The 16,822-nt window shown below is 40.2% G+C and overlaps 1 protein-coding gene and 1 pseudogene across 2 annotated transcripts; one reads left to right on the forward strand and one right to left on the reverse strand.

Annotated features, from left to right (window-relative positions):
• The first annotated feature begins 1,314 nt into the window (after positions 1–1,314).
• Positions 1,315–11,498, forward strand: LOC131324510 (ABC transporter C family member 14-like). 2 transcript variants are annotated; one of them, XM_058356491.1, is made up of 13 exons: positions 1,315–1,476; positions 1,949–4,088; positions 4,674–4,994; positions 5,326–5,412; positions 5,975–6,177; positions 6,488–6,905; positions 7,227–7,391; positions 7,605–7,899; positions 8,548–8,762; positions 9,287–9,592; positions 9,697–9,760; positions 10,372–10,611; positions 11,051–11,498. In XM_058356491.1, exons 2-13 carry the CDS (start codon positions 1,995–1,997, stop codon positions 11,146–11,148), a joined length of 4,506 nt encoding a protein of 1,501 aa, XP_058212474.1. In that variant the 5' UTR covers positions 1,315–1,476; positions 1,949–1,994; the 3' UTR covers positions 11,149–11,498. The 2 variants fall into 2 exon arrangements, with proteins under 2 accessions (XP_058212474.1, XP_058212475.1); XM_058356492.1 differs by lacking the exon at positions 1,315–1,476 and adding an exon at positions 1,515–1,671.
• Positions 11,499–12,218: 720 nt separating this feature from the next.
• LOC131324511 (leucine--tRNA ligase, cytoplasmic-like) lies at positions 12,219–15,507 on the reverse strand (annotated as a pseudogene).
• Positions 15,508–16,822: the final 1,315 nt, after the last annotated feature.

Genomic DNA, 16,822 nt, shown 5'->3' on the forward strand with positions numbered 1-16,822 from the left:
TTAAAACCAAAAAAATGGGATGAGTTTCGAGTTGTTTTACACCTTTTACACTGAAATGTACAGACTAGTTTTCCCTCCCTCCGTTTCCAAAAAATATTGCCCGGTCTGCAAAATATAAACTTTAAAATAATTGATTTTTGTCGAAAAAATTCGCACATTGTGCCACGAGTTACAGCGAGTTCTTTATTAATTTCTCAAAACAGAAGTTTGAACTTTTCTTGTAAAAAAAAAAAAAGAATCTTTAATAGATTTGTCGTTTTGTACTTCATTGACTAGTTTCGGCTACATGCAAGGATGGGATCGGGGGGGTTTAGTGGCGGCGACCGCCACGACTAAAATTTTAAAAAATGCAATTATTATATGTAAAAAAAAAAATTTATGCCGAACTTATATAGTCTCGCCACTACTAGATTTTTTTTAGTGTACATTTTGCCACTGCTAGGGTAAAATTCTGGTTCCGTCCTTGGCTACATGGGGTGGGGAGTAACACTAGCTGTATTAAAATAGGGGGAAATTATAGTTACCCCCCTCGAACTAACCCTCGCATACACTTACCCCCCTCTAACTTTTATTTTTGGCACTTAACCCCCTCAAACTAACTGAAATTCAAACGGTCATAACTTCAAACGGTCATAACTTCTTTGTCCAAAATTGAAAATATGCAAATTATATATTGATTTCGAGGTCTTGAAGTCAGCTTTCTAATGACACTAAAATCACATCACGATTCAAAGCACACAGAAAGTTATGATCAAAAGAGTAAGGGCCGGTAGACAGAAAGACCGTTTTGATCATAACTTTATGTGTGTTTTGAATTGTGATGTGATTTTAGTGTCATTAGAAAGCTGACTTCAAGACCTCGAAATCGATATATAATTTGCATATTTTCGATTTTGGACGAAGAAGTTATGACCGTTTGAAGTTATGACCGTTTGAATTTCAGTTAGTTTAAGGGGGTTAAGTGCCAAAAATAAAAGTTAAAGGGGGGTAAGTGTATGCGAGGGTTAGTTCGAGGGGGGTAACTATAATTTCCCCTTAAAATAGCAATGATGACACATATAACATCTGACAGGTCTGCATTTGTAATAGATTTTGGACGTACATATTCAAATATAAATGTGCTCACGATCCGTGTCATTTTAACAAATGGTTCCCTCAAATGACTCGAGACGTATTTGTGTTTGGGTGTCTGTGTTCCTACCGCAACGCTCTCTCGACCAACACTAGTAGTGGAATTCGCACCAATCTCTCTCGATTTTCTTTTTTGCAGTTAGGATGCTATTGAAAAAATCGTTTATACTCGTTCGCGCACGCGCATTATGTGACTTAGTTGGAATTACATACGAAGCCAGTGAACAATAGTCAAGCCTTTCAAGAGCACACCTTGGTCCAAAACTTCCCTCTCTTTGAATCAAGTTTTGTGGCCATGGTGCAGTAAGAGGATAGAGTGATCTTTTCTCACTCTAACCACCTAGTGTATGCAAATCTTTCTCTCTCTCAACTATTTTGTTGCTTATCAATGAATTATCAATGAATTTGGATCACTCCATGTAGAATACTGATCAAAATAGAAGTTCTTCTCTCCTTCCTCTATTGCTGTACTATATGTTCAATTTTTTTTTGGTAATTCTGTAAATTTGATTTGTACGTCACTGAATTATGATGTTCATGGTAAACTACTCACACTCTGCTTCAAACCTTGATTTCAACTTTCAACCCATTTGATGTTATATTAATTTGCCCAATCTGCATGTTCATCTCATTGAATCCATGTTTTCCTCAACTTATCTGAAATGGATTTTGGATTTTGTGACCTGTTCTTCCTTTCTTGACTTGGTTTTAGCACGTATGAATTACAGATTGCTGCAATGATGCTTGTTCATATTCCTCTGTGATGATTTCAGGCCTGTGGTTAAATCCATATCTAATCCTTGTTCTTCTTTTCCAGGAGGCTAGTTAGTGTATGATCAGAAGCAAGTTTCAAATATATAACCATGTCATCTGTTTCTTGGCTCACCTCTCCTGAATGTTCAACCTCAGTCATTCAATCCTCAGATAGTGTTTCAGCTGCAATCCAATGGCTGGGGTTCATCTTCCTATCTCCATGTCCCCAAAGACTTCTCTTTTCAGCCATTGATGTACTATTCTTGTTGACCCTTTTCGTTTTTTCGATCCGAAAGCTATACAGTAGATTCTTTCCCAAAAGCACTTCCAATTCCTCAATAAACAAGCCCCTACTTGAAAGCAACAAATCCCATTTCAGAGCCACCACCTGGTTCAACCTCTCTCTAGTTCTAACATTTCTGTTAGCAACATGTTACACGGTGCTATGCATTCTAGCTTTTATTCGAGGTACCAAATCTCCATGGCTGCTAACAGAAGCTCTATTTTGGTTAGTCCAAGCGATAACCCATGTCGCAATTTTGATCCTTATTGCACATGAGAAGAAATTTGAAGCTGTTATTCATCCTATGTCCCTTAGGATCTATTGGGTGGCCAACTTTGTTCTTGTATCTTTGCTCACTGCTTCAGGTGTCACTCGTTTTATTACGGTTGGTGGCAATTTCGACAGCGCCATGAAAACTGATGATATAGTTTTCTTTGTTGTGCTTCCAACGTCTGCATTCCTTTTTGTTGTTGCCATTCAAGGATCATCTGGGATTGTACTTAGAGAACCAGAAATAGATACAAACTCAAGGCCACAAGTAAATGGGACTTCTTTGATAAATCCTAATGTGAGTGGCTACGCTACTGCTTCTTGGTTCTCCAAAGTTACTTGGCATTGGATGAGTCCTTTATTAAGTAAGGGATACAAATCCACTCTGAAAGTGGATGATGTTCCTTCACTTTCACCGGATCATCGTGCTGAAATAATGGCGGAGGTTTTCGAAACAAATTGGCCTAAACCAGAAGAGAATTCCAAAAACCCACTTCGAACCACTTTGCTCCATTGCTTCTGGAAGCAGATTGTTTTCAATGGTTTTCTTGCCATTGTCCGGTTGTCTGTTATGTACGTGGGTCCAGTTCTAATCAATGAATTTGTAAATTTCACATCTGGGAAGGGAAGCAGCCCCTATGAAGGATACTATCTGGTTTTGATCCTCCTACTTGCGAATATAGTTGAAGTCCTTAGTTCCCACCATTTCAATTTCCACTCACGAAAACTAGGAATGCTAATCCGGTGCACTGTCATTTCCGCCTTATACAAGAAGGGTCTAAAATTATCTTGCTCATCGCGACAAGCTCATGGGGTTGGACAGATAGTGAATTACATGGCGGTCGATGCTCAACAGCTCTCTGATTTGATGGTACAGTTGCATTCACTATGGCTAATGCCATTTCAACTTGGCGTTGCCTTAGCCCTTCTTTATTTCTACATGGGCCTATCCATGTTTGCAGCATTGGTCGCAGTTATCGCAGTTATGATCTTTAGTCTCATGCGAACGCGCAAAAACAACACGTTCCAGTACTTTGTGATGACGAGTCGTGATTCTAGGCTCAAGGCCACTAATGAAATGCTGAGCAATATGAGGGTAATCAAATTCCAAGCGTGGGAGGAACATTTTAACAAAAGAATTCAATCTTGTCGAGAAAACGAATATGGGTGGCTTAGCAAGTTTACCTACTCAATGTCCTGGACCATGATTGTGCTATGGAGTATGCCTGTTATAATGGCAGCTCTTGTTTTCGGGGTAGCGATTGTCTTGGGAGACATTCTTGATCCAGGAAGAGTTTTCACAGCAGTAACTGTTCTTAGAATTATACAGGACCCCGTTCAGACATTCCCCCAGGCTCTCGTATCAGTTACTCAAGCGTTGATCTCATTAGAAAGGTTGGAGGGGTTTCTGATAAGCAGGGAGTTGGATGAGAGAGCTGTGGAGAGAGTGGATGGTTGTGATGGTAGGGTCGCGGTGGAGGTGAGAGATGGGTATTTTTCATGGGATGATGAGGGGGAAGATGCTGTTTTGAAAGGTATGAATCTAGAGATCAAGAAAGGCGAGCTTGCTGCAATTGTTGGAACTGTTGGGTCTGGAAAGTCTTCCTTATTGGCTTCAATTCTTGGCGAGCTTCACAAGAAGTCAGGAAAGGTTTGAATCCTTCCATTTCTTGAAATTTTCTCAGACCAAATTTTGCAGATGTTTGGTGTCTCATCATCAAGATTCAATGGCAGCATAAACTTTTTGTTGCAATCCTAGTTAAATGTATACAGTGGTTAAGGTATTTTACATGAAGAAAGTTGTTATATGTTGTTTTCAGTCATCTACGACTAAATTGGTTGCATTAGTTTGTCCCTTTTACTCCTAATATTGGTTAATACATGTAATGGCTTATACCATCAAAGTAGCAACTTTAAGCAGTATATTTTGTTGCAGCGTACTAAATGGCGAAAGTTAATATTCTGTAAGCAGAAGGCAACAGCATCCCTACTTCTGCTTTCAGAATATTTGCTTCTTTTTTTCAGCTTATTTAAGCAACTACTTTTTACCACATTAGATGTAGGCAGAAGCACCAAAGACAAAGACATTTAGTCCAAAGGTTAAAAGGTGGAGATAGACTTGCTGTTCTTCTCTCTATTATAATAATTTGATTTATACAAGGAGAAAGGTCCGACTACTTTATCCTTGATCTGTTAATATTTTCTTGAAATTTCTTTTTTTTTTTCCCCTCTACAGGTTAGAGTTTGTGGAACTACTGCCTATGTGGCGCAAACGTCGTGGATACAAAATGCAACTATCCAAGAAAACATATTGTTTGGTTCACCAATGGACAAGGAAAGATACAATGAAGTCATTAGAGTTTGTTGCCTGGAGAAGGATTTGGAAATAATGGAGCATGGTGACCAGACCGAGATTGGAGAACGCGGAATCAATCTTAGTGGGGGCCAGAAGCAGAGGGTACAACTTGCTAGAGCTGTTTATCAGGACTGTGATATTTATCTTCTTGACGATATATTCAGCGCTGTTGATGCTCATACTGGATCAGAAATATTCAAGGTTACACTGAATTCTACATTGTCATAGTTGATATTACTTGCAATCGCAATGCTCTTTCTTTTAGTGATACTGTTGAGATGTCCACATCTCATATCTGTCTTGTGCTACAACTATAATGATTATAGAAACTGAAGCATAGATGATCAAATCCTTCTGCGATAAGAGTGATCATATTGACCCCAAGGCATGATAATTCAATAATAAAACATGCTGGACTCTGATGATTTTGCCAACATATTTGTTTACTTATGAGACAGAATAACAGATCTAAAAGCTAAATGCTCCTTTAATGTTTTAACTCTTCATGAGTTCTAACTTTCACTATTTGCAGGAATGTGTGAGAGGAGTTCTCAAAGATAAGACCATTTTACTCGTGACACACCAAGTTGACTTCCTACATAATGCTAGCCAAATAGTGGTAAGTAGGATTCGTTTTCTTCGTCGGTTATCCCTGAAATTTATGGAAGACTGGTCTTGATATTGTAGTTTATATGACTTGGTTATAAGTGATTGATTAGACTCATACTTCCATGTTTCATGGTCATTTTATCACTTGGCCAGATATGCTGATTGTGAGAAGCATCATCGCCTGTATTGTGATGTGAATACGCACTCTAAAGTCTAAACCACATGGTAATAGGACCAGTCCATTGTTTGTAAGGATGAACCATAGAACAGCTTGTTACAGACTTGATTCACTTGTGATGCATTTCACTTCCACCTACAATTGGGTATCTGAGAGATGGTAGCCTAACTTTTACTTGATGTTCTTTTCTTTTCTTGTTTTGTTTGTGTGTCTGCTGTCTGCATGTAGGGAGACTGCTACCCATGACTCAAACCTGCACCACAACATTTGGGGCACATAGCGCTTGCTATTAGGTCAAGTCATGACTTCAAACTTCCAAGGCACCGCCTTGACTGCAAAGCATAATTTCTCATCATTAGTTTCTTAACACAATTTCTTAATAACAAAATACCAGGTCATGAGAGATGGTATGATCGTGCAATCTGGGAGGTATCAAGAGCTTCTTGAATCTGGCATGGATTTTGGTGCACTTGTAGCTGCCTACGAGACCTCCATGGAGCTTGCGGAAATGAGCACTACCATATCAGCTGACAGTCCACAGACACCAAAGTCACCCATTACCCCCATAAGCCGAGGGAAGTCTATTGGTGAAAACAGGTGATGTGGAATATACATGGCTATTGAAGCTTTTATTAACAGTTTTCAAAATGTTGTTTGGTACTTAACTATTTTGTGTTTATGTTCTTTTCAGTTTTAGTTATTTAGGAATTAAGGATTATTTTCCTTTCGGATTAGGATACTAGCTTCCTCAGTTAGAGTTCTTAGCTTATAAATAAGACCTTTAGTCACTGAAATCGTTTGAGTTGATTATTGAATCTGTATAAGGCTGCTGCCGTCTGTGTTAGGGTTGTGGCCCTTTTGTGCTACCTTTTCTCCCTTCTGACCCCTCCACGTGCTGCACCATCAGGTCTTTGGATCGATCCCAGTCGAAAAAGGGCACCTCAAAGCTCATAGAAGATGAGGAGAGAGAAACTGGCAATGTTAACTCAGAAGTGTACAAGCAATATTGCACAGAGGCATATGGATGGTGGGGAGTTGCAGCAGTGATAGTGACATCTGTCTTTTGGCAGTTATCTTTTATGGGGGGTGACTACTGGCTAGCATATGAGACCTCAGAAAGTACCGTTTTCAGACCTTCTCTATTTCTTGGCATCTACTTGGCCATAGCCGGAGTTGCATGTGTGTCGGTGGTGATTAGAGCATTTCTTGTAGCAATTTTGGGTCTTAAAACAGCTCAGAAGTTCTTCAGTCAAATTCTTCATAGTATCCTCCATGCTCCGATGTCATTTTTTGATACTACACCATCGGGAAGAATTCTAAGTCGGGTGTGTTTTACCACCTTCATTAATATATTACGTGACTTTACTTTTGGTCTCTTGAACCTTGATTCTTCCAAGGTAGTGTTTGGTTATTCTCGAATAACTTTGGGAAGGAATGGGATGGTAATTCTCCAGCTTTGCAACTGAATAGCCATTCAACAAAGTTGGTGGATGGTGATTCCATTTGTATTGTACATTCCCTTGTTTTTCATAACTAACCAAACGTCACCATGAGCATCCTAAGGGAATGACCATTCCATTCAATATATCGTGTCAAATAAACCAAATTGCTTCATTCATGCACTAATAAACAATTTGATTTTTCAGGCATCAGCTGATCAAGCTGCTGTTGACTTTATTATCCCACTCTTATTAAGTATGACACTAGTGATGTACTTCAACTTGCTCATCATTGTGGTTGTTACATGCATGAATGCTTGGCCAACAATAGTCCTTGTAATTCCTATGGTCTGGGTGAATATCTGGTACCAGGTATGAGAGCTCTTTGCTTCGTTTTTGTTGTGTCATTTTACTATTGTTTTGTGTTAAAAAAAGGTGACCAAAGTTGGGCGGGAGCTGAGTGTAATTCCTCATTGAGTTGTTATTAGCAATCTCTTAACAAAACAATGAAGTGGTTGTTTATGATACTTATTTCAGTGAAGAAGATTCTAGTATTTCTAACTTTCCACATTTTCTGATGTGCAGAGATACTACCTTGCAACATCACGCGAGTTAAGTCGTCTTGATTCAATTACTAAAGCCCCAGTCATACATCACTTCTCAGAAACTGTCTCTGGTGTTATAACTATCCGCAGCTTCAGGACACAGGAAAAGTTTTTTCAGGAAAGTGTTGACAAGGTCAATGCAAATTTACGCATGGCTTTCCACAACAATGCATCAAACGAGTGGTTGGGTTTCCGGTTAGAACTGATTGGGACTTTTTTCCTGTGCTTTGCCACCATTTGCATGGTCTTGTTGCCAAGTACTGTAATCCAGCCAGGTAGTTCTCTCATGAAGTGGTATAAAAAGAACAGCGTGTAACTAATAATCCTTCTTCCAAACACATTGTGGGTCAATCATAGACATGGTCAGGCAATCAATCCACCCGAGTCTTTCTAATTTCATCTGTTGTTGAATCTAACTGCCTAGACTTACTACTTCTCTTTGCTAATTCTACATGGATTTGGGGAACTAAACCAGGAGTTCAGCTCTATTAACAACAATGCATGAGCTCTATGTATATGTTCATAATTCTCAGTTACATGGACTCGGGTACAAGTCTAAAGGGTTCAGGTTCATCTAATTTTTATCCTTAAGGACATGGGTATACACTGGTAAAGTCATATTGCTTGGTACATATTTGTTGTTTTCTAGAATAAATGGTGTTTATAATGTGCCTTAGGGCATTTCATGCATCACATTGAACATTTATGCACGGTTTGTTGTAAATTTGTAACTACAAAATATCGCTGTTAGGTGAATATGTCACAAACGAATGTCATACCCGCATCCCAGTGTCAATTGTCCGAGACAAGTACTTTAGACATTTAAAAGACTCCATGTAACATGGGTCCATATATTTGGTTTCTGGTGTCCATGTTCAGAATATTGGAATTAACAACCTGACTAATGCTTTTGTGTGTGCCAGAGTATGTGGGCTTGACTCTTTCATATGGCCTTTCCCTGAATGGTTTACTCTTTTGGACGGTGTATATTACTTGCACGGTGGAGAAGCAAATGGTTTCAGTTGAGAGAATAAGGCAGTTTGTAAGAATCCCATCAGAAGCTCCATGGAGGATACCTGACTGTGTTCCTTCTCCAAATTGGCCCCATCGCGGTGACATTGACATAAAGGACTTGCAGGTCAATTACCGAATCCTTGGTGATAGTTCATATGTTTTTTCTTATTAAGTCCTGTTTGTTCATGGACAATGGAGGTCATATAGTATTTTCGTATACAATTTGGTTAGAGACCTTAACAGAACAAGGGGGTATACTGGTATTCTTTTTTTCAAGGTAGTTGAATATCATTTAGTTGGGAATTCAATAAGTTTTGGTAGTACTTTATGCTGACATATCCTGCTGAAAACAAAAAACACAAAACTTACTATATCACTACTTTCAGTCCCTCCAACTGTGCTACGATTGGTCCTTAACTGAAAATGACCACGACTAGTCGCTTGCTTGGATATTGCCGCCTTTCCCTTTTTCTTATGATCACTCCTGTTTTGCCATCATTGGCTTTAGTAGTTTTGTAGCTACCATTGTTACGATTGCTCAATTGGATTACCATTTGAGCTAGACTTGGCATTTTCGGTTATGTTGCTCAAGTTATTTTTATCTTTCTCCTTATTAAGAGGGACTCTATTGCATGGAATTTTGAGCAGGTTAGATACCGACCGAACACTCCTCTAGTTCTCAAAGGCGTTGCTCTTAACGTTCACGGAGGAGAGAAGATTGGCGTTGTTGGGCGAACTGGGAGTGGGAAGTCAACTCTGATCCAAGTGCTCTTCAGGCTAGTGGAGCCTTCTCATGGGAAAATTATCATTGACGGGGTTGACATTTGCAAACTCGGCCTACATGATCTTAGGTCTCGATTTGGGATTATCCCTCAGGACCCAGTGCTTTTTGAAGGAACAATAAGGAGCAATATTGACCCCGTTGGGTTGTATTCAGATGACAAGATATGGAAGGTAAATAATATGTTCCGACTGTACGATCTTATCTGCATTCATTAAAGGTCTGGTGGATTGGCATTTGTTTTCAATAAGCTGACAACAGTTTTCTATTTCTCTAGGCCCTCGAACGCTGTCAACTGAAAGATGTGGTGGCTGCAAAGCCTGAAAAGCTTGATGCTCCAGGTCTCTTTCTCTCTTTTTGATTCCTTGAAGCGCAATTAGGCTCTGTTTGGATAGTATGGATTTCTGATGGAGAAATTTGAAATCATTCCCTGGAACTAGCTCAAATTTGGATTTAATAGCTTACATATATATTTCTACATAAACATCTTCCACGGCAGCTTTACAATCTACCTATAACTGCGCATCTCATATCTTTTGTTGAAATTGTGATTGAAATCTGTTCGTCAAAAGTCCATATCTATCAAAATGGAGACTTGTATTTTATGTCAGTTATCTTGATTGTCTTAACGTACAAAACCAATCCAAATTGTGGGAAAGGGTGATAAAAGAAAGAAAAGAGAACCTTTTTGCTTATTTCGATAACTAAAAGAAGTTAAATGGTGAGAAAGAACGAGAACTAAACAAAAAGGATGAATCTTTACTGGTCCATTTTGTTTCTTACCAAATCTCACAAAATTTGGTGATTTTTGTGCTGATGAGATCTAGTGAGAAACCACAATCTTTTGTTTTCTCTCCCTTTTTCTCACAATCCAAAGGGCCTCTAAGTGCCTAGCAAAAACCCAACCATTTGATATTGATGATTCTCTTTCTGTTTTTTCGCCTTCTACTAGTGGCTGATGGTGGAGACAATTGGAGTGTGGGACAAAAGCAGCTTCTGTGTTTGGGGAGGATCATGCTAAAGCGCAGCAAGATTCTGTTTATGGATGAAGCAACAGCTTCCGTTGACTCCCAAACTGATGCTGTTGTCCAAAGAGCCATACGCGAGGATTTCGCAGCTTGTACCATTATAAGCATTGCTCACAGAATACCCACAGTTATGGACTGTGATAGAGTGTTGGTGATGGATGCGGGTATGTTTTTCACTCTATTTGCTCTATCGGGCATGATTAGTGACTTTCAGCTTAAAATGCATCATGGTGTTGGCTATTATAGTTTCAGCTTCTGCATAAGTAGATGAGTGGGGAAACCATGTTTCTTTGGTCGCTGTTAGAATCTATTTTCGGAAACACTTCCAAGAAACTTGTGGAAACTTTATATTCAAATCAAAAGCTTCCATTTGATGGAGAGGTTCCAACATTATATTAAGTGATTGTTTGGTTGGCGGTGTTCAAAAGTTGGGGATGAGGTGGCTGGGACAACTATTTTGGTTTGGTTGTAGAACCCCTATGCATGGTCTGTGAAATGGATTGAACTTTGCGGTCATATGTTTCTCGTCTGGTTTCTGTGTTTTTCTTATGTTTCGCTGAATTGTTTCTGTTTTCCAAATTTGGCTCTGTTTGTTTCGTGCAGGACAGGTGAAGGAGTTTGATGCCCCGTCTCAGTTGCTGAAGAGGCCTTCCTTGTTTGGAGCATTAGTACAAGAGTATGCAAGCCGGTCAGAAATATGAGCATTACCGAGAAATTACTCAAGCTTCTGGGAATACAGCTACATGTACCGACCTTGTCTCCGGAAGACACAAGACTCATGGTTGGTGGGTATTGGGGCGGGCACACTACGCGACTGTGTTCCCCAGATACAAAATAATTTCTCGAGCGCAACCATTGCTATAGGTGCAACATATTTAGAGAGCCAGTTGGTGGGAATCTCTTGTTAAGAAGAGCTATGCACTTGTGTTATTAGATGCTAGGATTGCCCAAATTGTAGCCTTATTATTAGGATCAATTTTTGTGATGTCAATAGTTTACTTTTATGTGTAAATTTATCCTTTCTTCTAAAATTTATCACTCCCTTCATTTATAACTGCCGCACATGTTGCTTTTAACCGCGAGAGAAAAGCACCTCTAATAGAGGTAAAAACGCTGCTATTAGTAAAAAGATTAAACTTTTACGTCCTCTTTTTGTCTCCTTAGTAAAATAGATTCGTTGTAACATACTTTAACAAATATTCATTTCTCATTTCAACAAAAAATAAATATTCATTTCCTTTCCATTTTTGTAGACCAATAGAAAAATAGAACAAATATAATAGTAGTAATATGTTATGTAACAGTTATATACCAGCCACAGTTAGAAACAGTATAAGGCCTTCATTTTCATTTACCATTTTTATATCAATTTTGTTCAAGGGTAAAATTGAAAAATACACATTTTCAATCTAATCTTATCTCATATAAAACAAACATGTTAGATAATAATCCTATCGTTCAATCCTATCCCATGTAAAACAAATGTGAGTAGTGATACAGTTATGAGGAGCGATATCAACAAGGCTGCAAAAAAACCGAGCTTTTTGACTCGGTAGAAACTCATTCGAGTTTGATGATATTAAACAAACCAATCCTAAATATGACAGTATTCGGTTCGATTAGACTCGCATACCTGGAGTATATATATGTATGTATGTATAAATAACTCCTAAGAACTTCACAAATAACTCCTAAGAATTTCGCATATAATATTGAGTTAGTAGAAACAACTTGACATCTTTGGACAACAAAAAATTGTGCATAACTTAGGACAACAAGAAATTGTGCATAACTTACTAGTTAGTATCCAACAGATAGATCATCTTCAAACTCGAAAATGGCCATAGGATTGATTCCCGTGGAGACTTGAATTCCAGCTTTCTTAACAGCATCAACTTCTGCGACAGACAGAATTTCCAACCGTTGGAGGCCTAGCCGTTTCTTCGCCAGTTCCAAATTCTTCTCCACGACCTCAGCCATGCAAAAAGGCAGCTTCAAATCCAAGGCTTGAACCCCAACTAGAAGGCAATCTGTCTTGGAATTCAAGAAAACGCATCAGGTTCTGCTTGGAGTTGCCTCGCTGCCAAATTTTACTGTGCTGCAGTGCTTCCGCCGTCTCCTTGTCCACTGAAAACCTGCTTCGCAGTGTCTCCCAACATTCGTTCTCCCACCCATCGTATTGCTCAGCAATGAACACAAGGGTAGCCACCCTCGTCGGTCTTTTTGCATCACCAGTTGCACTTGATTTATTTTTCTTGAGGAGCTGCTTCCTTATTGAGACAATCAATCCTTGCAAATAAGTGTTGGCCTTTTTAAGGGTCATATCAGGTGCATCAGCTTCAGGCCATCCTGCTTTAATGGCATAACCGTTCTTCTTAAGAATCACCCTCCAAGCGTACTCAGCGTAATGAGGGCAAACGGGAACAATGAGCCTTGTCTGAGCATCCATAAACCGCCACAACAGATCTCGGTTCATTCCCTCTGAGCCGCAAGAAAGCCTATACTCGTCCCTGGCAGCTTGTAAGTCATAGAATCCCGTTTTGAGAGCCTCCCGAAACATAGAGTCACTGTAGTTCTTCTTTGTCGTTTCGACTGTGATGTTCATGTCATTGGAAAACACATGATCGGAATAAGTCGAAGGTGGACCACTTCTTAAAGATGACTCTGTAGCAATGACCCCCTCCATCCAGGATAGCTCTTTTGTGAGCTTTAGGATTGCAGGATTAGCAGTCTCAAAAGCAAAGTTGGCATCGTCCATGCCGTCACCTGCATCTGCAATAGCAAATCTTGTGGCAGAAGCTGAAAATTTCTTAATCGCTTCGCGAAGCATCATAAAATTCCCTGTTGATTTGGACATCTTCTTAGAATTCAGCATAAGATGCCCATTGCATCTAAATCCCCTAGGCCAATGGCGCTTGGGCATAAGGGCAGTGTGATTGTAAATGCAAAAACTAAGATGGTTTTGAATCAGATCCTTGCCGGAAACCCGGAGATCCATTGGATACCAATAATCAAACTCCTGTTTCATCTCTTGAAGAAGACAAGAAGGTATATATGTCAACTCCGGGTACAACCCACCACAAAATAAGTAGTCCCAGACCTCATCTGTCATCTGTTCTGGTCTTATAGAAGCAGTATCAGAACCACCGTACATATCTCCTCGCTGCAATAGATGAGACATGGTATAGTATGCCATGTAAAGAGTGGAATCGGACAAAGAATCAACAAGAAAATCCTCATCCCATGGGATGCGTGTCCCATCCCCATAACTACGAGAAGAAGCCCATCCATGAAGCCGCTCCAATGCATACTCAACAGCAAGTCGTGTATCGTCAGAGTATAGATTCATCCTTGCCAAGCACTCATTTGCAAGCTTCTTCCATTCTGGTAGCCCATAAAGGATGCACCACTGATCGGTCAAAGCCACGACACACTTGTTCCCTGATCTAGACATGACCTCCTTCTCAGGCTCGCAATAGATAACAGCTAGACCAAGCTCTAAAAGCTTTGTCTTGACCAAGCTCTTAGCCTCCTGCACTTTCATTCCAGCATACTCTCCCACAATCATGGTCCCAAGATAGAGTCCTTCCTTGTAAACTTCTTTCTTGGTCTTATCTAGTTTATCCCTCTCATTCTGACTCTTTATCTTCATCTTCGAGCAAATTTTCTCAGCAGAGTTATCCCCAAAATCTGGGTGGTTGATGATTGGTATAATCTCAAATGGTAGGACCCACTCATCCTTCACACCATACTTCGCCCTAAGAGCAGGTTTTGATTTCAAATCATGTAATGCCATGTAATCATCTGGAGAATCACTAGGCACACTAGTAACAATTCCGGTACCCGTGTCAGTGAGAACCGACAACATGGGGAGACAATATATAATTTCATTCAAGGCCAAAGGAGACCTGAGAGGCAGACCAATAAGGTCATGGCCAGTCAGCTCAACCAAACAAGTAGGCTTTTCTGGGACACGCGATAAACCCTGATAAGCCATATTAAGGGCTGCCCTCTCAGTTACAATATATACCTCGGTCTCATTGATTTCAAAAGCTCCATACTTTCCTTCGGGAAGCACCCACGAATTCATTTGGCCATACATGGTTTCAGGCCTCAATGTAGCTGCTGCAAGATAAACTCTCCTGGCTTCCAAAGCACTCAATTTTGGAGGAAAAGGTGGGACAACCTCCATCTTGATTAGCGTGTATTCTACAGGAGTAACACCTTTGCCTGAAGCCCGATCATGATCGGCACATGGCTGGCCATCCAAAGGAGAATAGATAGCGTATCTCAAGTCCTTCACCATCTTGCCCTTTTCTTTCAACTTCCTCATGTGCCACTGGACAAATGAATTAAAAAAAGGGTTTCTATCGGTAGTTATAAACGTGCGCCTCCAATCACAACCCAAACCAAAAGCCATCAAATCCTTTACCGCCGAAGGAGGAAAATGGTTCATCCAATGAGATGGGACTTGGAACTTTGGAATTTCCTCTTCAGACTTGCCCCAAAGCTACATTATATCCCATTGGTGCTTGTCCCCACAAGATTTAGCTGCTGCCTTGGACTTCTTACCATTAAATTTCCGCTCAACATCTTTACTTCCTTCAGTTTTTGACCCGGGAGTCAGTACCTCCTCTTTAACAATGGGAAACTTCGGGGGACAACCAAATTTCTCGATCTCCACTTAAGCTTATCTGCTGCAGCCTTGATTGGCATTCCAGTGCAGTGAAAAGCAAAAGGTAACAGCACATTTGCACCCCTTAACCGGTGAAATGCAGCAGCAAATTCCAATTTGGAAAGGGTGAATGCATGCCCCAAGTGAAGATGACCGTTCATATAAGGCATTGGAAAAGTTCCGAAGAACTTTTCTCCCGGTTTGGGAGCTTCTGCTTTAGAATCAGCCTTAAACTCATCACCTTCTTCCCACCACTTTTGAACCTGGGATTCAATTTCCAACAACCGGTCTCTCCTAGCAAAGCTCTTCCCAGCAATCTCATCATCCATTTCCATACCGCGAAAGAGTTGACAAAAACTGCACAATACACAACAATTTAGATATGCTCATTCATAAAAGTGAGCAACAAATTTTTGACACATTCTGAGCTTCTAGTAATGAAAATTATTAAATTAGCTATTTCTTTCTTTCAACCAAAGAGTATTACGCCAAAACAATCATACAACACCCAAGGCAGCCGAATTCCCAGAAAGAGACATTATTAAAAAAAGACAAGGCCACAAGGGTCTATGGGGGATGGGTGACAGCAAGTGTTTTCTCACCCAGGTTGCCAAAGGGGCTGTAAGCGTTCAAATGACCAGAAACCATAACAAACTATTGCGGAAAAAAAGGTAAAACGAAAATAATATCTGTTGCATAAATAAAGAAATACAATTAAATGCCATCTGAATTGCTATCTCCTAATCAATGGCTCCTAGGGCCAAGGCCCCCTGGCCTGCTCATGTATCGAATGCTGTAAGTACCGATATGTAGAACTATTGACAATATCGATGCAATTCTATCGAGAATAATGGGCATGCAGTAAAAACTACAACTTTAAATTGATTTGGATAAATTTTCATCGAATCCGAAAATCGAAACTAACAAAGTTAATATTAGCTCACAGGAGCAGAATTCCAGATGGGGTCCGAAGCTAAACCGCTGGAGGGCGGCGAGAACGAAACAATAGGGGCAAAATGGGAGAAAGTATGACAAAAGGCAAGTTCATACCAAAAGTGGGGGGAAACAAGAAACACAGTGAACATAAAAAAGCAAGTGAACAGAGAAAGTAAATGGGTAGAAAGGGATTTAAAGAGAAGATCTTCTTCGATTGGAGTCGAATTTGCAAGGGAGAAGACGCCTCGATGGAACCATTGGCTGTAGAAAGCGTCTCATCAAGATGTAATAACAAACCATAGTGACACCCAGAACACACTCACACACACACACACACACACACACACACAGAGAGAGAGAGAGAGAGAGAGAGAGAGAGAGAGAGAGAGAGAGAGTGAGTTCACTTCACTAGGTTTTCCCTTCCCAAAGTTAAAATCTTGGTTAATTATGTGGCTTTTGGTGAGGAAACAATTCTCACGCCTGAAGTGGCTTCCCACTCTTGATATTTTGATCTTGCTTCGTGGAATCGAGAAAATAGCTCTACCTATTCTCACGCTGGTGGTGGTAGAAGGAGGTCGATGTGAGAGGCGGTGGTAGAGTGGTGGAGGGGGGAGGTTGCGGTGGAGTCCGAGGGAGGGTGCCTTGCGACGGCGAGGGTGCATGCATGGCGGAGATCGGCAGAGGACGAGGAGAGTTACAAAAGAACAGGAGTTTTAAGGTAAAAGTAAATTTTGAAGTGAATAAAATTTCACTTTCCCAATTTC

Source organism: Rhododendron vialii, chromosome 4a (genome assembly GCF_030253575.1).
Source record: "Rhododendron vialii isolate Sample 1 chromosome 4a, ASM3025357v1".
NCBI classification, from domain to species: Eukaryota; Viridiplantae; Streptophyta; class Magnoliopsida; order Ericales; family Ericaceae; genus Rhododendron; species Rhododendron vialii.

Bases quoted from the DNA above. Each gene is read 5' to 3' on its own strand.
- LOC131324510 (XM_058356491.1), top strand. From the start codon at position 1,995: ATGTCATCTGTTTCTTGGCTCACCTCTCCTGAATGTTCAACCTCAGTC. The intron at 7,900-8,547 runs GTAGTTCTCTCA...TGTGTGTGCCAG, and splicing joins AAGTACTGTAATCCAGCCAG to AGTATGTGGGCTTGACTCTT. The intron at 9,761-10,371 runs GTCTCTTTCTCT...GCCTTCTACTAG, and splicing joins TGAAAAGCTTGATGCTCCAG to TGGCTGATGGTGGAGACAAT.